The sequence below is a fragment of the Pocillopora damicornis genome, chromosome 1 (genome assembly GCF_964200805.1).
Source record: "Pocillopora damicornis chromosome 1, jaPocDami1.2, whole genome shotgun sequence".
Lineage (NCBI taxonomy): Eukaryota > Metazoa > Cnidaria > Anthozoa > Scleractinia > Pocilloporidae > Pocillopora > Pocillopora damicornis.
The window spans coordinates 7,518,681-7,538,292 of record NC_142670.1 but is presented as its reverse complement, the minus strand read 5'-3'; the positions used below and the strand labels follow the sequence as shown (position 1 = coordinate 7,538,292).

Sequence of the window (19,612 nt, the reverse complement as noted above, 5' to 3'; positions counted from 1 at the left end):
GGCGGTCGGCATTGCGAAAACTTTTGAGTGTTGACGTAATTTGGCATGTGGTCACTTAAAGGCGTCTTTTTTTATTACGCGATCATGGAGTATGTAAACCATACGGATTGCCTTGAACTTCCGTTTCAGACTCTGCAACATACCAACCTAAAAATCCGGTGGGGGATTCTACTTTTTCTGAACGAATCTTCCGCAATTGCCTTAGACGTTCGGCGGGCTTGTATCGCTTAGAATGCTATTGTCTTTCGCGACATTGACTTACAGTGCCCAGTTTATCAACGAGCGGAATATCAATTTGCTTGCCTAGAGCTAGTTCGAATCATATCAAAGTGATTGTTAGTTGCCAATGAGGAAGGAAAAGAATATCACACAGAACCCTATGGAAAGACAAAGTAAATGTTATCCTACCCTTCCCCACCCTCCCCCCCTTCTAGACTGGTCTATAACATTGAGGAGCCATAAAGGACACTTTTCGTCTCTTTAAAGGGAAAGTTTTCACTTATTAGTGTCCTCTGCGCGCCTTCCTTCGAGCGCTCGAGCCTCCCTCCTTATTATTTGCTACTCCACTCTCCCAATTACTATTTAAACAAATATCGATGTTATTGTGTTTCTCGCAGACTCAGAGAAATGCTGGATTCCCCTGCATGTCGTTACAATACATGCAGCGTTGATATGAATTCACCAGAGGACTTCTACTTCCCCTGGTTTATTCCCCATACATGTATTATAGAATCAGTCCCGCTGGTGAAGTTATTAAAATACGATGTAAACGTTATCAGTTTCAACGAGCAGCTTCATTTATTTGATGGATAGATGGTAATTTCTTGCATCCGTGCAGTTGAACAGATCGAATACTCGATAAAGCTTCCGGTAGGAAAATACTGATTTACAAAAGAACACCAACTTTAAACATGATTCATGAACAAGTTTTATTAAAAACGTATTTTATCAACTTATTATTATCTGCTCTATAAGAAAATGTAAACTAGTATAGCTATTTCTATATAGCTAATTATAGCGAGTTTCCTGTTTTGCTGAAGCAAACAATTCCTTTGCACCTGGTGGAAAAAGCCTTTAGCTTCATTGTTCCTTTTATCAAGGGAAAAAATAGTGGTGGCTTATGTCAGTGAGAAGCGATCGAGTATTATCATATGTCATATTACCGCCCTCAAAAGAGTTTTAATACGTTACACAATCTGTCGCGTCGGTGTTGTTTTCATGTCAAGAACTATATAGCATAAGCGTGCTGGCATCTCCTGGGGGCAACTTCTCTATATCGTAAGCTTGAAGAATTAGGCTTCAATCCGGTAAAATGTTCACAGCCCTGTTTTTACACTCTGCTCTGAGTAAGTACAACCGAAGCCCTACTACATCTTCTGATTATGTTATGGAAATGTTAAGTAAATAGTGTCTGGTTAGATCTAGATATTTTTTATTTTTGAAACAGTTTTGCGGTTTTAAAATTGAAATGGTAGTTATAATTCACGATTGTTGTGTCTTAATGGACGTTTAGTGCAAAGCCTTTCAGAAATATTATATAAGGTTTCAGGAACACGATAACATAGTCGCCTACCTCATGAAGCTGCTGTAACCATAAGTCAACCGAGAAATAAACAGACGCTATATATGATCTTTTTCGCGAAAAAAACGAATTGAGTTCGTCGACTAAAACTAATTCAGACGTTTCACTTAAACAATCTTGCACGAAAAGAAATGGGAGTTGCATTCGTGCTCATTTTATAAAAACGCTAAGTCGAAAAAATAATTGTGATAAACAGAGGGCCAGTTTGGACAAGTGTTTATCATAATAAATGCCGTCAGCAACAGTTCAGCTTGTGACGGGTTCATCTTTTAATTCCCTTTAATAAATTCCTGGCAGCCTCGAATTTTTTATCGGTTTCAGTTGTTGAATTTTATTTTCTAAATGGACGCCAAAACCCAGTAGACGGTAAATTAATGAATTCCAACCCAGTTAGAAAAAGAGAAAAAAAAAGCAAAATTTTTACGTTTACTGTCTTCATTTACAATTTTCATCTCCACTCAAATCACTTTTTTTTTTGAAATAATAATAGGGTCATTGGTCGAAAAATATACTTTTTTATCTCTCCGCTACTACGCCATTTAAGCCATTTATTTGGGCAATGGAACATGCTCACGGTATTCCACTGTATAACAGTGCAAAAATACGGACGGAGAGCGGAACAACAGAAGGCTGCACCTACCAAACGGATATTATTGTTGTTGTAGTTGTTTTTTCCCTTTTTTAAGCAACAAATTTCTTAGCTCATTAAACTTTTCTGACGGTTATAAAGAACACTTGAATGGTTTCCCAACGGCACTCTCTTGACTTGGAATAATATCGCGCAAAATGTCGGCATCGAATAAGTCGTAAATATTTATATTGTAGTTATCTGTTCCGAGAAGCGACAATTTTGAACTTTTTGAACTTACAAATAAATGTCTAATCCATACGTTTGACCTCTCGGTGATGATTCTGGGAAAAACAAAGCTATAAGGCACAAGTATTTGCTTTGCTCTAAGCATGTGAAGTCGTTGCCCAAAGGAATAAGCGCCCATCCCGGTTACTTCGAGCAACAGTTAAAAACTCTCTAAAGTTTTGGTATTTTTTACCGCAATTTCCTTTCATTTCCATTTTAGATTTAAGTTTCAATTAAACAAAATTAAAGGCAAGAGATAGATAACAAATTGAAGGTGGTCCTTGAATTACAATCATGTAAACATCTCCTGATGAAACGCATCCCTAAGCTCCTAAGGGAAGGTAAGAAAAGTCATAGCTAGGTTTTAAAGTGCATGCAGCGAATAAAATGCATTAGTACTAGTCTACCTCGAAATCTAATAAACTTTGTAGTTGTTTCAAACGTTATTTTCGACATAACAATCTCATTTTCTCTTTTACAGTCATCCTTCATTTGATGATGGAATTGCCAGGAACAGGTGAGACAGTGTAATTCCACTATAATATTTATGTACCATAAAAATTAACCGGAAAAAAAGAAAGGATTTGACTGAATTATCAAAATGATTAGTGATAGACTTCCTCCTGGAATTACATCGGCTTGCTATTAAAAAAACGTTAGTTGGAAAGCAAAAATAAAAAAAAGTCAGACTAACGGTGCTATTACCCTGATTCCCCAATTTCCACTTTTAAAACCTTGCCTAATTCTAATTTTTCCTTTGGTGAGGTAGAAAGTTTTGATGCCCATTGTTTTTTTATCAATGTTAATGGAATAAAAATATACTTTCTCTTCTTCATCTATATCGTTATTACTATTGTTATGATCAGTAAACAATTATTTATTTATTTATTCCTTTGTCTCCACCATCAGAATTATCACTATTGTTACAACAGTATACATTTTTTTGTCTATTTTTTGTCCTTTTTTTTTCCCACAGAGTGCCAAGCAACCTGTTTCAAAAACTCCTCTTACATATTTTCGAAAAGCGGAAGAGGATGGTATCAGAACAGGGATGTCTGTTTCGAACAGGGATTTGACTTAGTCTCCATCGAAACTGAAGAAGAATGGAAGTTTATCAAACATGAAATTCAAAAGCTTGGTACTTGGAATACTAGTGCGTGGCACATTGGTTTATGGAAGAAAGGCGGGGTTTGGACCTGGCTGAGTGGAGAACAATTAAACATTTCGAAACGGCGAGATTCTGAGCCAGATGGTAACGGCGAATATGCGGAAATATCCAAGAATGGAGGCCTCTTTAATGGTATCAATCAGAGTGATGAAAATGCCCACATTTGCGAGATTCCCGGAGGTAAGATCACGTTCTAACCATAAAGTGTATTACATGCTGAAATATTACAGTCTTGCACTTGTGTCAGAAAAATTTCTCTTGCTTCTTAAGATGAAGATATTGTTCACAGAATATGCTCAGCTCACCTCACTTGAACATGTACGTGTCAGCGACGAATGAACTTTTAAGCGCGTATTAGTAGTTGAACATAATGCCCATAAAAAAATCCGGGACAAATGTTTCCAAAAAAAAAATGATGACTCTAAAATTGTCCTTTTTTTGCATCGCCTGCAGCTGAAAAACCGCGATCGAAATTGTATATTTAACAACTTTTGTCGAGTGCGTTGAGATTGGGATAATCTAGCCAACGGAATTTTCCCTTGCCACAAGTTACAAGGCGTGTTCACTGAGGTCAGTTAGTAAATGCATGTTCTTTTAAACATAACACATCGAAGAATGTATGCCCAAGGTCTTGAGTACCAGTTTTGAAGTACTGGTTTTTCTCGTAGAGTGCCAAGCAACCTGTTTCAAAAACTCCTCTTACATATTTTCGAAAAGCGACGGAAAAAAAGAGATGGATTGGAATAACAGTAGGCGTGTCTGTAACGACCAGGGATTTGACTTAGTCTCCATCGAAACTGAAGAAGAATGGCAGTTTATCAGTAACGAGATTCAGAAGCGTGGTACTCGGAATACTAGTGCGTGGCACATTGGTTTATGGAAGATAGGCGGGGTTTGGACTTGGCTGAGTGGAGAACAATTAAACATTTCGAAATGGCGAGATTCTGAGCCAGATGGTAACGACGATTATGCGGAAATATCCAGGAATAGAGGCCTCTTTAATGGTATCTCTCGGAATGATAATAATACCTATATTTGCGAGATTCCCAGAGGTAAGATCACACGCCAACCATAAAGTCTACTATGTGCTGAAACATTACAGTCTACCACTTGTGTCAGGAAAATTGCTCTTGCTTCTTAAAAGTGAAAATATTGTTCACAGAATATGCTCAGCTCACCTAACTTGTACGTGTGAGCGATGAACGACCTTCTAAGCGCGTATTTGTGGTTGAACATAATGCCCATGAAAAAATCCGGGACATATGTTTCGAAAAAGAGTGATGACTCTAAAATTTTCCTTTTTTTTACATCGCCTGCAGCTGGAAAAACAGCGATGGAAATTGTATATTTAACAACTTTTGTCGAGGGCGTTGAGATTGGGATAATCTAGCCAACGGAATTTTCCCTTGCCATAAGTGACAAGGCGTTTTCATTGATGTCAGTGAATGAATGCATGTTCTTTTGAACAAAACATATCGAAGTATGGGTGCCTGTGTGTACCCTACTGATTTAGGGCTGTAATTACGGCAAGATCCTCCATGAGCTGAACAATTTTTGAACGAGTAAATGGTAGTTGAAACAGACTGAGGTAATGCAAGTTAAATAGAGGCTTCACCGAAATATTTTTATTCGTATAATGAAAAAGGTGATTCAAATGGCTTGCCAACAAACTTTGAAGCATTTCTTTAAATGTATCTGTCACAATCTGACACCTGTTAAGAAGAGAAATTGTAAGAAACAAAAGCGCATGTACGTTTCAAAAAAACAAAAAAAATCATCATCAACGCTACTGGTTTGGCAAACAAACTTAAATTTAATATCTGTAACGAGTATTGATGAACGACGTATACCTCTGTTCAATCAGAGCACACTTCTATTCAATCAGTAAATGGAAAATAATTGTCAGTAAAATTAATTCTGTTTCGAGATTCTGGGAGTTTGCCCATTTGTTAGGTACAATCGCGTGTGTAAATCTGATCTTTTCTTTTCTTTTTGGAATAATTAATTCCTCTGTATTGCATTTGTGACATTTGTTCAGCAGATTCAGCTCCTGGACAAAACTCTTGGCAGGGCTCTTACCAAGACTACGTTGGACCACCTTGTACACAACGATATGGTAAGAGGAGTGGGTCACTATAATGACGTGGAATATGTCCCAAGCACAATAAATAACCCATTCTCAGAAATAAAAGGTACAAAATGATAAGGGAGGGGGGACCCGACAGACTTGCTGGTGCTCAATGTAATCGAAACTTCACCGGTGCTTAACGCAATCGAAGATGCCATGGTGTAAGGTGCAACAAACATGCACAGAAATTAAAACCGGCGAGTATCGCAATAAGGTAATAGCTGAGTAGTAAACCATTTCCTCAGCTACCTAATCAATTAACAAAAGCCATAGCTCGTTTGTCTTTTCCTCCCTCATTATAACAACGGGGATGTTCGAGGTAATGTATTCCAATAGTTTCCGTTGGCATAACACACTTCAAGTTGAGTACTTCGTAACATTGGCGACATATGGTGTTATGACACATTTAGCAAAACCTGTATTGGAAGGAAACCAAAGTGATCCTCACAAGCGTTCACTTATTATAAAACATCTGTTTTATCCAAGTTTTGTAAATTGAGCGATATGACAAGCTTGAATTTTCGAACCTTTATACCGTTTGCGTTTCCTGTCATTCGCTCTCCAATAGTTGGAAAAATATACAAACGTGCTAAGAGGAAAGCCGTAAAACATTGAAACAGCTCAATTGACATCTCGTTCTAATCCAAGGTTTTCCTTTCTCATCCATCTCCAGCATCGCCATCGCCATCGCCATCGCCATCGCCATCGCCATCGCCATCGCCATCGCCATCGCCAAGGACAGTCGAGGAGCTGGTTTGTGTTCTAAATAGTCATTTACGTTTCCATGCATGTCGCTTTTCGGAACCTTCTCTGTTTATAAATGTGATACTCGTTTTCTTTTGTTTTTTGTTTTTATTCTAGGCAAGTGATTCTGTGTCAAAATTTTCCGGAATAAATATTACCAGAAATATTTCCATAAAGGTATCCAATTTTCATAACTTGAGGGCTTTTAACTTTGATATATCTATTTAAACCATAAGAGTAAATATCTGATCTTTCAGGATAAACCACTATTCAAGCCATATGACGTGAAAATGGTGAAAAATGGGAGAAAATAATTCAGGCTCCTAAAAGAGTTATTTTGACAATGAATACCCTGGACACCATCGAGGGCCTCCTGCTAGACTTTTTCCGCCTTCTTAATATCAATTGTATCTATGAGACTGGCTAGTTAATGACCTGGAAATATTTTACGTCATTGCAGGAGGCTGTAGGTGTGTTTGAAAATTTCACCATAAATATCGCGAACGTCGCAAAAGACATGGCCAACACGGAAGAGGTTAAAACACTAAGAAAATCCATCTTTGAGGTGGCAGAGGCAGTCGAGAATTTTGCTCTTAATTATGGAAAGCAGCACTTGAGTGGAATGAGGCTTTCAAACAGGACCGTGTCCCCAAAAATGGGTGAGGTTGCGGCCTTCAGTCCTGTTTAGGTTTAAAGTCTATTTCTCTGTTACTTAATGACTTGCTGACAGACCGACTGAGCGGCATAATTTCCTAGATAATGTAAGAACTCATTTATAAGCCTGAAACGTTATTGTTGAATATTATGGATATCTGGTTGTTTTGTTTTGTTTTTTTTCTATTTGTTTGATACTTTAAAATTTTGCGGTGAAGGAAATTAAAAGTATCTTTAAACAATCAATAAGACAGAATAGAAATCCTTCAAAATTTTGAAACCTTTCTTCTCGCTCGGTTTGACAGTTTTGGCCATTCAAAAAGCCTATCGCCAGAATGCGAGTTACTTCCACTTTGAGGAACAACGATGGCAAGCGAGAATCGATATCGCTTCTTCAAATTTTGAGGAAAATGGTTCGTATTAACCGGCGTGTTAACTTTACAACTTTTAGTTACCTTGGTTTCTCCAATCGAAATTTCTGTATTGAAATAAATCCTCAAAAAAATGCGGTTTATTAGTTTACATAGTCTATTTTCTTGAATCATTTGCCTTCCTTCTAATGTCATGATAAAAATTTTAATTTTGTGGTTTATTATTTTTTTTTTTTTTTGGATAACTTATTTTTTGTTGATTCTTGGGGGTTTTAAGGATCATTGGTGGTGGCTTTTGTGTACAAGGATCTGCATGACCTACTTCTGACAGATCAACCTATCAGGAATAAAACAGTCAACAAAAGGTGATGTTATTTTCATTTTATTGTATGTCCCTTTCCCCAAAAACACACAACGCAGAAACACGTAAGACCCAAGTTCAACTAAACTGACCTTAGAAACTGTCAAAAGTTCCAACTAAGGTTGGAAGTCTCCCTGCCTGTCTCAGACTATTCCACCTTCAATAAAAATTCGCTTGAATCTAGCGAGAGTATATGCTTGTTGATTCCTTGGTTTTGGTTCATTTTCAAATATAATTTCTTCATAGGTATATCAACTCCAGGATAATGGCCATAACCATGGACCCCAAGCCAAATAAATTGGGAGAAAATGTCATCCTTAAGTTCAAAAACCTTAAGGTAACATTAAAATTAGTAGTTACGCGTTATTATGATTCATTCTGACAAGATAAAATCCATTTTCAGGTCTTGACAGCAGAGAAGCGTTGTATGTTTTGGAGTGGCAGCAGCAATAGGTAAAAATAAAACTGCAATATATTATTGTTCAGTATTTATTCCTTCTTAAATTGATTTAAGTATGAAGGAGAATGAATGAACGTTCTTAGTAAGATTTTCCCTGGAGGCTAACATGTTTGCGTTTTTAGAGAGAGGAAGTCTGACTGAAATGTTCTCGCAGCTAAGACTACAATGAAGGAACAACTTAGCGCGAAATTGGCAAACATCGCCTCTTCCAAAACGATGAACAATTTTGTGCGCTTTGTCGACCTACTTTTTTTCAGCTCAGAAGGCTTTTCAGAGGAAGGATGCCATGTAGTTACATCAAAAAGCAACTCAGAAGAAACAGTTTGCAGCTGCAATCATATGACGCATTTCGCCGTCTTAATGGACTACGACGGTAGCACAAAGGTAATCAAATAATTTTTGCCTTACTCTATAATTTTATGGGCTCAATTAAATACCTCAATGTTTTATTTTAAATTTCTTTTTCTTTTTTGACACAGCTCACCGAGGAAGACGAAACAGTTCTGAAAGTTATCACCTACGTGGGACTGAGCCTCTCCATCGTCGGGATACTTTTAACATTAATACTTTATTCTTGCCTCACGTAAGTAATGTACCTGGATATTAGTGACGTAAATTCTTAACTCCCCTCAAGTAGGCTAGAGAGAAAAGAGATCTCAATCCAAATCTCCATGCCAATAAGAACATGCATGCCAGCCAGCCAGATAACTAAGAAATTCAAAGTCAAAGCTCATGGTTTCACGTTTTATGAATTGTTTTCGGTTAAGCTATTTTCCTCGTAATGCTTTCCTTTTTTTTGTCCTTTCTAGAGATATTTACTGTTTTTCTTCTTTCCTTTGATGTCAAGACTTAGTTGATATCTTTAACCATATTTTGCTGTATCTTTTGATTCAATTTTGTTGTTCTGATGTACTCAGTGTGTTGATGTTATTGTTGTTGTTTCCTTTGTCTAATTCACTGTTTTTTTACTATTTTTTCATTAGAGATGTTCGTCAACCTCTCTCTCAAATTCGACTGAGTGTTTCTATGTCCCTTGGAGCTGGACAGATCATCTTCATCGCCGGAATAAACGCCACAGAAAACAAAGTTAGTGGGCTCTCTTTCTATCCATAGAAGGAATTTACTCTTTGCACCGTAAATATCTTGTCGAAAGGAGCACGATAACAATACGATAACTTTTTCTTTTCACAGGCTGCCTGTGTTACAATAGCAGCTCTGATGCAGTATTTCTTCATGGCCGCTTTCTGTTGGATGCTGATCGAGGCAATTTATCTCTACTTCTTCGTTGTGAAAGTTTACAACATCAACACCAAGATGCACATGTATCACGTCATCTCATGGGGTGAGTTTATTATTTTACAGCGTGCACTTGTAGCTATAACCATGCATGCTTTCGGATCACCAAATCTGGTGTTGTAATCCATTGAAGTGTTAAGATTTCCTTCCTTTCTTTATGGGTAGGTCTTCCAGTGATCATGGTGGCCATTTCACTTGGCATCGCTGCTGGAAAAGAAGGATTACAAAGCTACAGGAGTGATAAATAGTAAGGAAAAAAATTCAACAGTTTCTTATTGCTCTTCTTCTTTTGTTTCATTTTATTGCATTCTTTCTTTTGTCTTTTTGTGCATAGTTTGAAATCAGTATCATTTCATTCGCTAAAAATTTGGCTTTCTTTCTCGTCTTTCACTTCTTCGAGTTTAGTTGCTGGCTCTCCTCGACTAACAACCTGACTTGGATATTCGCCGCCTTTGTGGTTTTCATTGAAATTGTGAGTTAATGATTCGTGTTGGTGATTGTGATTGGTACACCTGGACTAATATCTGCCAAAAGACTTTTTTTCTCTGCTCTTTAAAAAGCGGATTAAACCTTTAACTCCCAGAAGTGATCAACATGAAACCTCTCCTTGTGATATTCTTACATTAAACAGCAAACAGCTAATGAAAATATTTAAACTGATCAGGTAGAAGTTGTTGCCTTGATCTAACGCCAAATTATAGCTTCAAATATTCTCCAACTTTTACTACATAGTGTAAAAAAAAGCTTCTTCATCCTCCATATTAGTTTTCTAACACTGTTTCGCATTGATATACCAAGATGAGTTTTTCGCGCTAAAGTTACTCATTAAAAATTTATAATGATAAAAAAATTGAAAAAGATAAAACGAGCAGGAAGAGTAGAAGATATTGAATTTATCTAATTCAACATGAGGCTTCACTTTGCATAGTTCATTTAGTTTAGACACTTTTGTTCGCGATTTCTTTAGCTCATTGTCAGAGCATCCAAGCTCATAATCCAGGTACCCTAGCTGAGGGTTCTTTTCCCTGTAAATGACTCTTCATTCCACTCTCCTTACCAAACAAATGACGTCTTTGGCAAGGATCCTCTCCTGCCTTGGCTTTTTGACAACCATTTCTAAATAATCAATTTATTTCTATTGTATTCTTCAGCTCAACATCTTGATACTCGTACGCGTTATAAAAGAGATCACCAATTTGGTGCAGCCAATAGCAGAAGACAACCATTTTCAGCAAATACGGTAAGATTTACATCATAAAACTAAAACTAAACAGTGGAAAAGATTGTCATGTGCTCCTGTGAGGCGATATTCGCCTAACCTCCTCATTCCTTAATTAGGAAGGCATTCCGATCTCTAACAATTACAATTTTTTGTCAAAAGGAAAAAAAAAGAATGGTGTTTTTTTGGTTGTTTTTAACTCCTAGACTTGGCATCAAAGCATGCTTAGTGATAATTCCCCTACTGGGTGTCACGTGGCTATTTGGTCTCCTTTTGCCTGTGCATAAAGCTTTCGCCTACATCTTCACCATACTCAACTCTACTCAGGTGAGTGTTGAATGGCTTCTCTCAAAAATCATTCAATCTCGATTAAACTTTTTAACCAGGCGATACAACATTACAATTGTTACATGATATTTATTGGAGTTATGAAAACAAAAAGCTGTTAAATATGCCAGAGAAAACAGATTTCTTCCTCATTTATGGGTTACGCAGTTTTCTTTTCTTCTCAAATTTCTCTTCATGCATATGTAAATCTTAAAATATATTTGCCTAGTTTATTTAAATATTGTAAAAAGGAATGTTTATTCTGTAGGGTTTCCTAATTTTCGCTCTACACTCCCTGCGAAACACTCAGGTAAGAAAAGAAAACTGTTTATACACTGACTGCATATCATCAAGTTGTAGTGTTTCAATAAATACCTGAGTACTAAGAACCATATTTCATGTCGCTGATCTATCTGCAGATCAAAGAACGATTCAAAAGAAAGATGAACATCGTTTTTCTATCTTCGATAAAGGACACCTCCATAAGGAAGAGCTCACAGGTCAAATCAAGTGAGATAGACATTGTATGGACAGTTGAGTTGCAGTCTTGTGCTGAATTTGAATCGAAATATCGCACAACTTAGGTAACTGGATCCAGCAAACTGGAAATAATAGTCAATTACTTAGTACAATCACTTAGTTAACAGCTATTAGTCGGTTTTGATCGGTCTGAGTTACGATCTGCAGGTAAAGGTCATTCTGTTTATTATTGTTTAAGCACTCATGCAGTTGTAAATGTCACCAGTCTTCTTCGTGATTGTAAGTTATAAGTTTATTTTCTGGACGATCGTATATTTGCAGGCAAAACTCATCGAAATAAACCAATCTAAAAATTAAAATTTTTTATGGCTCAGTCAGTTGATGGCTGCCCTCCGAATAAGACTACAGGGAGAACTACTGTGAAGATTGTTGATATAATTTCGAGGAACTTTGGAGACAACTGTGAGATTTTGTCAGTGGGTTGAGCTAAGATATGGTTTTTAATGGGCTTAAATAAGTTTATTTAGGATAAATACTGTACTTCCTTTAAGAGTCGCTCCTCGATAAGAATATTACAATTTGTTTAATATTGTTCTTTCTGTCGGTTAAATTGTACCGTAACAAATAATACTAATAGTAGTAGCAGCTAAAGCGGACATTCAAAGTTGTTGCTTAATGAATAAATAGATGAATACGCAAATGTTTGAATAAATAAACAACTAATTTTAAATGAACAGAAAAAACCCTTATGATTGGATCTTTTTTGAAGCAGTTGCGTCTGCCCGTTTTTTAATTTTTTAATTTTTTTTTCACAATTACGGCGCGCGTTATACCCCAACTTTATTATAATATTCTTCTATTTTCCGCATCCCTAAGATAAGGAATACCGTTTTTGAAAGGAAAATACATCGAATGATTAGAAATTCAATATAATAAGGGCTATATTAGCCGGAAATGGCATAAACCAATAGATTATAACCTCTTGCGCAAACTTCATTCAACAGCGATTAAGGAACAATTACTCAGAGTAGACAATTTATAGGAAAAAAGCTTAGCGATAGAAATGCGGAATATTTCCATGGGCCTTGTTTTCAAGTATCACTACAACGGAGAGTCAAGCATTGAAGAGGAATTTCAACAAGTGAAAGAAGGAGTCGATTATGTAGATGTGCCTAACTCGGTTTACAACAGACTCACAAACTCCCGTTAGTAAAAACGTTATCTGAATTATCGAAATAGATTCATGTCGAACAAGCGGTTAGGACCTGCGAGAAGGTAGCCATTTTTAATTTCTTGTTTTTTTTTTCGAGTGCGAACTGCGGCAGTAGGGGGTTATAAATAGCGGTGCTTAATCAGCAAGTTGCCTGAGATCAGATGAATCCTTTTTTGCGCTAATTTACTCTGAGGGCGAACTTACTCTTACGTGGGGCCACGTAAAGAGAACAAACAGCGCGAAAAAAATGGCTCAATCATTTAGGATCATTCCGAGCGGTGCGATGCCTGAGTCACTCGTTTTACTTCACACATGCATTGGTGTACTCCGCTGATTTCTTTTCATTTTTTTTTTTTTTGATGACTTAATAACTACATAGAAGTTAGTCTTCCTTGTTTTCCAAAAAGAGAAGAAGAGTTAAGGGGTGTATATGACTTTCATATATTCACAGTCGTTTAAGAATTAGGGGATTATAAAAACACCGAGGGAAAAACAAACAGTCAAGCGCCCGCCTGAAGCCTGAGGGAACAGTTAGATAAATAATCACATTTGGATCCGTTTTGTTCAATCCCTTTAAGAGCGTGTCCACGAGAGCACCAGGCAGTCGTGCTACATGCCATCTCACCGATTTCAATGAAACTTTGCCAGTTTAAAGGGTCTACCCCAAAACTCAAAAAGACGAACTGGTTTCTGTTTTGGATTTTTCCTGAGGGAGATAGACCACCCCCACGGTTTTTCTTAGTTTTCATCGAGGAAATCGCTTCAAAATAGGTAAAATGTATGAAGCTCTCACTGCGATGGTATTCAACCAATTACTCTGAGAGTTTGCACACATACTTTTACATCCTTAGTTAATTTCCGCCACAATTGTCAGTCAATTTGATAGACGGCTTGTCAATCAACAGAGGCAAATAAACGACTGTGGTTTTAGACTTTTCAATTCATCCAAATATTTGACAACTTTGAGGTCAAATATCTTCCCTTGCCAGAAAGCTACAACACTAATCTTGATACCCCTTCATAATTCATAATTTTATCTCTGAAAATCATCAAAAAAACTTTGGGCACTACCGTATTTTTGTCTTGGATGCCTTTTAAAATCTGCGACTGTGACAAGTTTCTCTCAACTACACCTGTCACGCAATTCTTGTTCTAGGCGGTCACTTGACCAAATAAACCTACATTTTTCAGCTCTTGATACAAGATGATTGATCAAGAAGGCTAAAATATGTGAAAAACTTTCAAGATTTTTTGTAAGAATGGAAATTTCACGTTGCTGAACATCACCGACTTCCGAACCACACTATTGACTGGGACTCTGCGCAATGCCTAACCTACAGCATCAACTACTATCAACGCCTGACTCTGGAAATCTGGTTTACTAACTTGGAACAGACTCCCCTCAACAGGCGTCTACCACTACCAGCACCATTTAAACGACTCATCCACGACATTAACATTACAAACGAACCGAACTTTACTAACGGTCGAGACTGACCAATCACGACCGACCTACGCCACTTGAGTCTTACAGTTAATAACATCGCGGCAAAACCGACCGATCAGTTTACACAAACCGGACTAGGAATATTCGACTGACAACAACTATTCCTTGGCTCTAAAGATGACTTCTGCTCAGGTTGTCGAAACGTCAGTTACCGACATCAGTCCTCCTCAGGACTACACTCACCCGGACGATCAGACTACACTATTACGAGGAATTCTCTCTTAGTCACTCATGGGAATTAAAGGGTTAACACCAATATCCATATTCTCTAGACTCTTAACTATAAATTTTCATTGGTACTGTATTTGCTAGTTCAAAAACAAACTCACAGTCTGATCAAATTGGTATTCATAAACAAAGTATAGCTACCTCACCTGATTGTAACATAAAGAAAACCCAGCAAGGACCCAGCCAGTCTGTTGTCAGTTGTAAGACAGGAAAAAATGGGTAGAACAGGATCCCGTATACAAGAACAGTGACAATAATCTGAAAAACTAATTAAAACAGAGGAATTTTTTTTCTGCTTGCTCGTGTTGAGTGCTGGACTGCTGTGCAGGTAAAGGGGGTAAATTTCTAAAGAAACTGTGGTGCTGCATCAGTGGGAGAGTATAACAGTGTAATTTAGTATTTTTGACTGAGTTGATAATGTAAATTGGCCAGAGTAAAGGGTTTAAAAGCTGACGTTTTGAGCGCAATAGCCCTTCATCGGAGCAATTGGAGGAATTGTGGGTTGTGTGTGTATTTATATGCAGAAAATGGAGCTATGTTATTGGTGGGAATATGGTGAGAGGAAAACAAGAATATATATTAGCTGAATGAAAAGCATTCGTTGATACCATGTGGCTTAAGAGTGCCTATTTGAAAGATAATTTTTGTTCTGGAGTTATGCAGCCCGAACTGCCTAGATGTAGGGAAAGGCCACAAAGTGGCATATGCTGCCAAGAATGATTGTGCAGATTAAAGTATCTAGCGACTGCTTTGGATGAGTCCTTGTGATTTCTTTTTACATTGCGAAGGTGTTATGGCTATGTTGGTAGCTGAGGGTTCAAGCCCCTTACCACAACAACACTCAGGTCTTAAAATAACTGACACGAACATGCTGCCTTTGATACATCTGCAAATGGTTAGATGTTCTAGTCTTCTCAGCTAAGGATGATAAACCATAGGCCCCATACTCTCCTACATCTTCTCAGTACTGGTTATAAGCAGGGTAAATTAACCCCCTAACTCCCAGAAATGATTAACAGGTAACTTCTCTCTATAATATCCTTACATTATCCAGCGAACAGGTGATGAGAATACTCAAACTTCTCAGGTAGAAGATGTTTTCTTGATCCAACAGAAAAGTTCTCATAACTGATGAATATGCAATTGTGCAGCAGCTAGAGGGGAGAATTAATCAATAATCAGATCTTGAGAGTTAAAGAGTAAAACAACTCACAGACTTCAACAAAGAGTAACAAATGTTGCCCCCAGTGTGGCCTTCTTATCATTTATAGGGCCCACATTTACACCTGCTTTTAAAAGCCGAACTGAGCCAGCCTGTCTAAATATTCCAAATAAATAACTTTATATCAAGTTCACACCCTCATCACAAATGGAGGCTAGGTGCCCAAGGGGCCCAGGAGCTGCAACTACAGTCACACCCCAAGATGCTAGAACACCCAACTGGCCTACCCAATGCTAAAGTGGCAGCTTGCTGAAATAAACCCTGCAAAACAAACCCTGCAGTTGGGGTTGAGGGGAGGAAACACCGAGAACTGCTATCCTCAAGGACAAGAATCCCACACTACAGAACAGCAAACACAACACGGGCACACGATAAACCAACACATACACTGATAAGGTATACTGCTGGATGAGGACAGCCCCAGGGCCCTAACATCCACAGCAGTGCTGATGCAAACTATGCAGAATGCAACAAATACTGCACGGATGCTAACAGCTGGCTAAGACATAAACCAAATGTCTGAAAACGCTACTGACCATGCATGTATTTGCTCTTAGTCATTTAAACTGTATGTTAAATTCCATTTAATAACTATATTAAAATTTGTTCATAAAATAATACTGACCCATGGAAACTGAGTTAACCTATAGCTACTATACTCTTTAAAATGATTTTAACAGTGAGAGAAAAAACAAAACAAAACAAACAAAACAAACAAACACTCAATTTATTCAAAATTAGGCTGCTATGGTATGACCACTTACCCTGCACCCATCCAGCTGGATCAGGCATCTGAGAAATTCCATATTTTAGTTGTAAAAACGTATTCAGGCATGTGCTGGAAGTGGCTCCAAACATAACAGCCATGGTGAATCTGTTGCCAAAACCACTTAAAAGAATCAAATTGTCTGAAAGGAAACCACCCAAACATTAGTAAAACATGGGCACCCAAATTAAACTCACTTAAAAATACACTCCCATTAGACCCATTCAATAAGGGAATGCCTCATATTATTGCACTGTGTTTATATTTTGACTGAAATGGCACAATTTCCTGGTAGATTAGGGGTAGGGGAGTTTTTTGGTCAATGAAGTGGAAAGTGTTACTTTTGTGATCCCATCTACCCATGTGCTGCTGGCCTCTTGGAATACCTGCCCTATTATAGTCTATTCTGTGGCCAACTGTACACCCCATCTGCTAAGTGAGTCACTTTACCAGAAATGTAATACTTGTGATCCCAACTTAGTCAATTTCTGTTTATAGATGCATCTATCTAGCTAAAACTAAGTCTTTTAAGTAGGTCATGATCCTAAAATGAAGCGACACATTTGTTTATGTGAATTTAGAACACTTTACTTTTCATTTTCAGTGCATTAATATTCTGGTACATTTAAATCTAGTTTGAATCTTCCTGTTTGTAAATCCTTATTTTGATGTACGAAAATTTTCCAGTTAGTCCCCACTCTTGTAACTCTATTGAAAATGTAACCCCATTATAGCTAAGTGAGTCATGAAAATGCCACCCAAACCAGCAGCACATCCCCTTGCCTTTATTACAAGTAGCAACTTTTTTGAAAAAAAGTACATGTAGCTGGGTGTCACTTAGACTTAGGTACAACTACTTAAAAGTACACAATGATCAGACTATATGTTGCTGACCTTCAATATAAGCCTTGATCTTTTTGCTCTATTAATCAATTCTGTTCTCACATCAGCGAACCAGGAAATCCAATGCAGTTTTGAAGTCCAGATTTGACCCTTTGCTTGACAAAGGCCAGTATAAAAATAATGACAAGCTTAAAAATAATAATAATACATGTAATAATAATGATCAATTGTGCAAGCATGAAATTACAAGTGAATTTTTAGCAAAACATCATCACCTGTCTAACTTTCCAACATAAAACAGGGGGGAAGGGGGTACTTATTCCAAAGGGGTTGCTTTTTGGAAGAAGGGTGCTAAATCAAATTATTATGATATGTAAACAATTTTGTCATCATTGTCTGATAAAGGTTACTTCAGTATTTCATTTAGAGCTGGAAGAAGACAGCCAAGATCAAACAGACTCTCTTTGATAATTGTGAGGCACCTAAATTGATAATTTTGAGAATGAAAATCTGTATAAAAAGATCCACATACAATTTCAGAGGAAATAACTACACGAGGCTTACTGTAATTTAAGACACGGAACAGAACGAAAATGAAGATTTGTAATTTTAGAAAGAGAGATTTTCAATTTGCAAAACAAGAATCCGTGTGGAAATCCACTGTACAGAAGGATGAGAGGGTCCATTAGAAACCTCTAAGCCGTCGAAAAATTATCCACAACCACAAAACCGCAAAAAAATTTCTATCAAAATCGAAAACCTCATGCAAAACGGTCAAAATCTATAAGTGTTCACATCCCAGTTCTCAAAACCCTGATGGATCCGATACAGTGTTGACAAGAGGAACACACAGAGGTTTCGCGGCTATTCGAGGTCAGTGGCCGCTTGGATCGAAGAGAAACCGGAATCCAAATGGGAAAATCCGAAAACCACTTTGGAAACCAAATCCGAAACCCATAAGAAAAGTATTTATGACGAAACCGAAAAACATATGCTAAAGAACGGAAAATCCGCAAGCCGTAATGAACACACAATCTGAAAAACCAAAATTCCATGGCACAAAAACCGATCCTGAAAAAATATCGAAAATCCCAATGCCCCCCTTATGGATGAATCGGTCAGTTCAGTCCAGAACTCATACAAATGATAACACAACAACCATTATTATTACTGAAACCTCAACGAAAACTCTTTTTATCGTTATTACTTTCCAATCAGAAACATGCTGCAAAACAACTCTAGTCACGCGATATTTTTCAGGGAAGGTGTCATGTCACGCAATCGAATCATTCGTCGACTACGAACATCGATGCTGCAGCCTCACGGATTTTTTTTTTTTTTTTTTTGGTTGTAATTATAGATCTACATTTTATGGCTAAATGGCGCAGTCCTTCCTTTAAATACAGAAGAGGATTTGATTAGCTAAGAACCCCACGGAGATGTTCATATTTTCAGTTCGTTTCGTTTCGTTTATCAAATCACAGTAAGCCCTAAAACTTCCGGAGATACGGTCGATTCTGGTTTTTCAATAGAGACTAAATACATTTTATGAAATCAGATATTTGAAAGACAGACGCAAAGAAGAGTGTTACAAACGTTAACTCTTTGACTCAGTTGTATCCAATTCTGCGCATAAACTCCATCATCTGCTACCACTCAAGCAAACACAATTTAGAAATCAGTGTAATTTTAAGTTTGGGAAAACGTGCACGACCTCACTTATTCCATTCAAGTCCAATCTGTAGAACTTTTATCGCAGTTTTTTTTTTTCTATAGGGTCATTGTATATTACATGAAATTGTTTTTGAATATCAGTGTATAAAACTTCAAATAACGTTTTGCAAATTTCATGCTGCGAATTTGAATATTTTTCAATAAACAAACGATATACCTCGAGGAGACGACAGCGCAACGAAAGAACCAAATCGCAGAACGAGCCGGCGCGAATCTAGGGCGCAGTCATTCATGGAAATATCGACATCCACAACAGAGTACGTACCCCTGAGAAGTGTTCTCCGCGGATCTATTTGCCATTTTCAAAGCAATCTATTGGGGCAACTGCACGTGGTTCAACCTCTCTCGTCTGACAGCTCCTTTCATTTGGTTCCGTAAATTAGAATTAGATTATGGTTATCTTATGACCTATTGTTTTTCTCGGAAAATTAGCGGAAGAGAAATTACAGGAGT

At 37.4% G+C, this 19,612-nt stretch overlaps 1 protein-coding gene and 1 long non-coding RNA gene across 2 annotated transcripts; one reads left to right on the top strand and one right to left on the bottom strand.

Annotated features, from left to right (window-relative positions):
- The first annotated feature begins 559 nt into the window (after window positions 1-559).
- On the top strand, window positions 560-12,389 carry LOC149051720 (adhesion G protein-coupled receptor L4-like). Its single transcript, XM_089186598.1, has 22 exons — window positions 560-1,346; window positions 2,920-2,955; window positions 3,415-3,786; window positions 4,275-4,658; window positions 5,648-5,722; window positions 6,408-6,487; window positions 6,596-6,655; window positions 6,939-7,137; window positions 7,438-7,545; window positions 7,781-7,868; window positions 8,111-8,201; window positions 8,268-8,317; window positions 8,582-8,708; window positions 8,804-8,907; window positions 9,308-9,410; window positions 9,516-9,666; window positions 9,786-9,867; window positions 10,026-10,092; window positions 10,772-10,860; window positions 11,046-11,166; window positions 11,435-11,476; window positions 11,586-12,389. Exons 1-22 carry the CDS (start codon window positions 1,313-1,315, stop codon window positions 11,748-11,750), a joined length of 2,628 nt encoding a protein of 875 aa, XP_089042724.1. The 5' UTR covers window positions 560-1,312; the 3' UTR covers window positions 11,751-12,389.
- LOC149051719 (uncharacterized) lies at window positions 8,754-19,557 on the bottom strand. Its single transcript, XR_016180967.1, has 6 exons — window positions 19,425-19,557; window positions 17,477-17,613; window positions 16,581-16,724; window positions 15,640-15,748; window positions 14,741-14,860; window positions 8,754-9,824 (listed from the first exon to the last, which is right to left on the bottom strand). It is a non-coding gene; the product is annotated as an uncharacterized LOC149051719 (long non-coding RNA).
- Between the last annotated feature and the right edge of the window lie 55 nt (window positions 19,558-19,612).

Excerpts from the sequence above, each read along its gene's own strand:
- LOC149051720 (XM_089186598.1), top strand. The coding sequence starts at position 1,313 with ATGTTCACAGCCCTGTTTTTACACTCTGCTCTGA. Across the intron at positions 4,659-5,647 it reads TATTTGCGAGATTCCCAGAG|ATTCAGCTCCTGGACAAAAC; the intron begins GTAAGATCACAC and ends TTTGTTCAGCAG. Across the intron at positions 5,723-6,407 it reads ACCTTGTACACAACGATATG|CATCGCCATCGCCATCGCCA; the intron begins GTAAGAGGAGTG and ends ATCCATCTCCAG.